The 6,000-nt window shown below is 44.4% G+C and overlaps 1 protein-coding gene across 1 annotated transcript in view; it reads right to left on the reverse strand.

The window, feature by feature from the left end:
- The window catches only part of LOC126481620 (synaptotagmin-14), a 602,337-nt gene extending 597,046 nt beyond the window's left edge, over positions 1-5,291 (reverse strand). The window contains exon 1 of the mRNA XM_050105545.1: positions 5,119-5,291. Coding sequence (XP_049961502.1) covers positions 5,119-5,149 — 31 coding nt within the window. The 5' untranslated portion in view covers positions 5,150-5,291. The remainder of the gene's footprint in view (positions 1-5,118) is intronic.
- Positions 5,292-6,000: the final 709 nt, after the last annotated feature.

A 6,000-nucleotide genomic window follows, 5' to 3' on the forward strand; every position in this document is an offset into this window, starting at 1 on the left:
TTCCTCGCTGTTCCAAACGGTCCTAGACATTTGATTTGAAGTTAAGATCGGATAATTTAGCAAGGCAGATGAGGTGCGATATGTCACGAGTTCGAGTCTGGGTCCAGCACACAGTTTTAATCTGCCAGGAAGTTTAATGTTTTTATGTCATCCTCAGGCCAGAAAAGGATGCATGCGACTCTCTGAAAACGGGAATATCCACAGCATAATCATCGTGAAGATGTAGAAAGAGAGCAACACTTGAGCCACCGAGAATGTTGAAATAAACATCCTAGTTCTTGTTCGTGGTTATCTGAATGGTTGTGACCAACTCATACTACGAAAAACATCCCCAAAACATCACAGAATCACCTCCGGCCTGAACTATAGCCTCCATACACTAGGTTGAACGTCGCATTGATACACCAACAAATCGGGCAACTTCATGGTCATTTCCACACATGATGCCTTATTTCTTTAATTCTGTCACGTCATCTTAAGACGCTGATTCCACACAGCCGACTGGTATATACAAATCACTTCATCGCCGTGACTAACGCCAGCTGGGGCCGGTCACACTGCTTCCGCTTCATGTACAGCGCCCCAAAGCAACCAGTGTGCTCTTGAAGGGGGCGATTGATTTTGTTGATGAGCTTATTTCTTGTGTGTTTTCAACCTGATTAGCGTCTTCCACATGACGAATTATATTAACGCTGAAACAAAACTGATATTCCTTTTCGCACTGAATAATTTAGTTTCTAGTAAATCTGGTAATCACTGAAGTGATGTAATTAAATATATTTTGCTGATGTACAAAACGAATAAGATGAAGAATAGAAGTAGTATGTGTCATTAGCAGCCAACTTGCAGATAGCTACCAACAGTACGGAGGAGAAAGTTGACAAACTTCACGATGGGTTTCGTACATTAAATTTGCACCACACATTAAGGACCAAATAAGATAAGCAGAGAAGAATCTGACCGGCAATCCATCCCATAGTGCTTCAAGTGCTTTTCAGTCTTCCCAATGTTTCCTCATATTTGACTGAGAGTCTAGCTCTGTGCTTTCAGTACCTCTTCGCTACCTAGCATCGCGAGTACTTTACAGATCCATTTTGAACTAGATCTATTTTCTCATTTGCCTTCGATGTAACTCCACTATTTATGGTGACTCGGCTATCCCCGATCTGGTCATTACTTATTTACATTCCTGACAACTAATGGAAGAATTCGTATGGGCAATCTGTGAACCGTGCAAACTGTTTTGTGTGTGACCTCTCAGGAATTCTCGGCGTGACTGATTAATGATGTACTTCCGGTTGTTCTGCCAAATCGCTGTTTTACATTTTATGTACAATATTTCGACAATCAACCCAGCTGCCTTCTTCACGTCTGCGAGTTTTGCTGATATGCCTACTCACTGCCTGGACTCCAACCAGACTGTGAGCTATTGTTAGTTGGCGCCACTATTTCTAGCTGATTACACCACTTGATACATTCTTGTGTTTCAGACCGCGCGGTGACATTCCGTAAAACGCACATTTTCTCAACGTTTCAAAGCTCTAGTGAATGCCGATGAGATCCTAATACGAAAAGCGTTCGATAAGCAAGTGTTTTTTCGGCCAGTCTTCGTCGAAAAAATGCGGAATTTGTTATGGGACATCGTGGAATAGTCCCGCCTCAGCCATTGTAGTTTCATCCTATTAGGATGAATCACGTTTCTTATTACTCTAGGTCGATGATCGTGTCCAGTTACATCATCCAAGCTCGAAACATTCACCGCGCCGTCTGGGCGTCCGTGGGACCTTTGGTAGTAATGGAAGTCATCATGTGAGCTGTGGACTACGTGAACACTATTGGCGGACCATCTGCATACCTTCATCCTTGATATCATACTAGCTGGTTTGAGGAGCATAATGGTGAACTCGCGTTGATATCTTGGCCACTAAATTCGCCCGATCTGAAGCCAATGGCACATGTCTGGGACGCTATCTGGCTCCAGCTGCGCGTCCACAGTCCACCGCCACGTAATTATCGGGAATTGCGTGACCTGCATACAGCCACCGAAAGTTACCAAGCAGTTATAGAATCTGTACCACGCGGGATAGCTGCTGCATTGCGTTCCAAATGTGGGCCAACAAGCTGTTTAGCAGGTGGTCATAATGTTTTGGCTCATCAGAGTTCGTCTCGTTTCTTTTACACTGTATCATTATGAAAATTGTGATGAGAGTAATGATAAATCCGCTTTGATTCCCGTAGTGAACTGACGGTGAGGCAACTTAGACTTGCATTCAATCCAGTTGTAATGAGAGTAACTATATGTCTGTTCTGATTCCCGTAGGTAACTGCCGGTGAGACACGCAGACATAAATTCTATTGTACATAAATTAAATATCAAAATAAATCGTGCGATACAGCTGTAGGGAGCTTGTCATCGTTACTGGAATAAATGAAAACACAGCTGACAAAAGACCCATCTGGCTTTCCTCCCAACAACAGATTTTCATCGTCATCTAGACAGATTGGGCAAATTGATGCCATGGGTGATTAACTATCGGAAGAGCAAATAACAGGCTCATAATGCGGTCCCATCTTGGCCGTTGAGCCTTCCTTAATATTTAATGCAAAGCTTTGCGTTTCGTAAATCGATGGCGAGTCTTAATTCGGATTTCATGATGAACGATGGTATAGCGGCCCGCCGTATGTGCTGGTTCCCAGTGTGTAACACACGTGCTAGACGCGCAGAGAGATTTTATGTGTTAAAATGTCTATTGCTGAAAGGACATGTTGCTCTAGGAAGAGAAAAGCATACATTAGATGGAAAACTCTGTTGATATTATTATGAAGTCCATGTGCTAAAATCTGTACAAAAATCAGTAACAATTCACAATGCGTGTACATGTATCTGTGTAAGGATGCAGTTAGCTTATCTTACAGTACGCGAACGACAGTAAAAGCTGTAAGTCAAATATTAAACATGATTTTAGAAGTATGAAACTATCAATTTCTTTCACCAACAGCAAAACTAAATCTGAATGTGCCGCTGAAACCGTGTGTTCGGGACTGGGCGCGTATCCGTATCCTCGTCTTCCGTACGGGTTCGAGTCACGGACCAGCACACAGTCCACCTTCTATGAAAAATTCATTATTGCAGACACTATGTCGTAAGATGAAAGAGACAGTTTCGGAACGCTGTTGCTGCTGTGCTCCAGTTCCGAAGACTGGTATATTGTGGCTCTGCTCGAAAGTCTCTCCTGTGCAAGGTTCTTCACCTCTGCATAAAATGTAGATGTAGATGAGCTGTAAATGTAGATAACTACCGCCTCCTTCACGCACTTGACAGTGCTTGCTGCAGTCACGCCTTGATGTACGTCTACAATTTTTACCTCTCGCACTTCCCTCCATTGCGAAATAAACTGTTCCTAGCTGCCTCAGAATACGTTCAATCATCATATCCCTTCTTTTAGTCATGTTGCGCCATAAAGAGAAGATTACAATTTTCCATTCGGAAAATTCTGCACAGGTTCTGCTCAGGTTCTTCTAAACCCTTAGCAAAAGCCGCAAACTATCTCAAAGAAATGTAGGAAAATAAACGCCATTGCTGAGAGTCTCTAATGACTCAGTTTCTGAGCGAGCACTAAATACGAAAGTGGAGAAGTAGACGCAAATCCTTTTCGGTCGTGTTATGAATAAAGCGAATAATGCAGTGGGTGTTCCTTTCAGTTGCCTTTCACAATGTTTTACACATACTAATATTAGTCATCTTTAAGGATAAGAAGCCTAATCGAAGTGAGACGTTGTTGACAAATTTGCTGACAATGTTACGCCGGAATATTCAAAACAGATTACATCGACTATCACGAGGATTCATATTTATTAACGTTTGAATACAAAGATATTACCTAAACTTTACGCAATGAAATGTGTGCTTGCACTTCTGTACGCAATCACGAATACATGCAACATGCTTTGGGTCATTGCCATTTGATTCAGTGCCACCAATTACTCGCGGTATCAGTTTACGAGAAGCATACCGTCAGTTTTGGTGGGCAACAAGTCGATTATCAAGCAACGTGTCGCGCTGTTTTCAAATTATAGAAAGTTCTAGATGGACAGACACTTTAGTCGTATGTTGTACACGTAGCTCTTCAGACGTCCGGTGGATTGCGCTCCATATGAGCTTGTCCTGAGAACGTGAAATAGCAGCTGTGTAATTCGACAGATGATGATAAAAGTTTGTGACTTTGTAGTGTCTGCCTAAGAAGTTTCACCTCTGTGTGTACAGTTTCTTATTAGAGGGGAGCAATATTATCACAACGAAAATGGAGTACCGTTGTTATAACCCTTAACACTTGCGGTGTTTTGTAGGCACAATGCTATTTGCAAAATTATTTGGCTCTGCTGCACAGAAACTTTATACTCACCTCATATGCATCACGCGCACTATAATATATTTTCTTCCCACGGTTTTGGTTTCTGCTGCGCTGCTTGCTGCTTTTACTAAGCTTTTAACAGATGCAGAACTTCGTGGTGGGTCCTTTAAATGATGTAGGCAGTCCAAATATGATGAAACTCATCATATATGCTTCAAGACCCTGTACAATTAAGAATGCACCTTCAGATTTGCTTCCGCTCTAGAAGACTGCCATGGAATCTGGGAGACTGTCCTATTAATCTTTCGTTTCTTTCTTTTTTTTTTATATCAACTTTCGTGGGTGCCAAGTGAAAATTTCTCAGCAGCAGGGATGTATTTTGGGCGTTTAAGTGTGAGCGCCTAATCGAATACAAAAGATATGAAACGAAAATAAAGTATGGAACTACTTTAAAGCAAGAGGCTGAATGGGGAAACGTGTGATGTGACACCCTACAAGAATTATGTGATCACCAGCAAAGGTGTAGACCAGGCTTCATTACGCAAAATATGTCGTTCGTTTTAACAGTTAAGTACGAATTTAAGCCGCCACCCGCACACACCATAATAGAGTTTAGCTATTTTTAATGCCTGCTTACAGATGTTAACAAGTAGTCGATATCACGTGCCCGACCCGCAGGCCGCGCCGCGCTCTGCGAATGACAACAAGCTCTGTGGTGGGGGTAGGGGTAGGGGGTAGGGTGGGGCGGGGAGCAGCGAACACTCACCGTTCATGAGGCTGTCCGACCCGGCGATCATCGCGGCTGGTGCAGGTGCGTGCGCCTATCCCATGAGCATGAGCGAGCGTCCGCCGCGGTAGCGACTGCCTTGCGCTGCTGCTTCTCTTGCTGCTGCTGCTGCTGCTGTTCGTATCGCCGGTTCCGACTCGCGGTCGCACATGTGCCCCTGACGGCGTCGCACTGTAGACTGCCCGCAACAACAGGCTGCCCTGCCAGCGCCGCGCCGCCAGTGCGCATGCGTCGTCGCTGCGCGGAGCCAACAAGACGCGCCGCCGCCACACGACTCGCTCTATTATTTACCCTCGCGTTACAACACCAGGTCCAAAGGCGTATAACTTGCCGGTGTCATCGCTCTTCCGGCACGCAGTGTCACGGATGCATACAGTGCAGAGTGGCGTTGTTCCCAGCGTGCACTATGTCTTGTTGCCTTGTACGGGGTGAAATCTGTAACAATTACCAATTGCTCCTGCATAAATTGAGATACCAAATCTTAAAACAGCCCGCAAATCTTAAAACGTTTCGTATGCAAACATAAAGGTGCCGAATGACGTCCCAAGCATCTTGCGCCTTTTTTCGCAGCCCCTGGAGAACGAGTAAGTTCCTGCTTCATCATGTCCCATATGTGTTGACCTGGCGAGAGATATGGTGATCTTAGTGGCCAAGGCAGTTGTTGTACACTACGAAGAGCAGAGAAGAAGCCGTATGTAGACAGCGCTGTCTTACTGAATAAGCGCATTACCTTCCTGTCGAAGAAATTGTAGTGTTACGGGGATAAAAGCTGGTACAATGTAGCGCCACTGGTTACTTTACCCTGCAGAAACACCAAATACAACCGCGAGTTGTAACTGATGCCCCCCTCCCCCCCCCCCC

Source organism: Schistocerca serialis, chromosome 1 (assembly GCF_023864345.2).
Source record: "Schistocerca serialis cubense isolate TAMUIC-IGC-003099 chromosome 1, iqSchSeri2.2, whole genome shotgun sequence".
Classification (NCBI taxonomy): Eukaryota; Metazoa; Arthropoda; class Insecta; order Orthoptera; family Acrididae; genus Schistocerca; species Schistocerca serialis.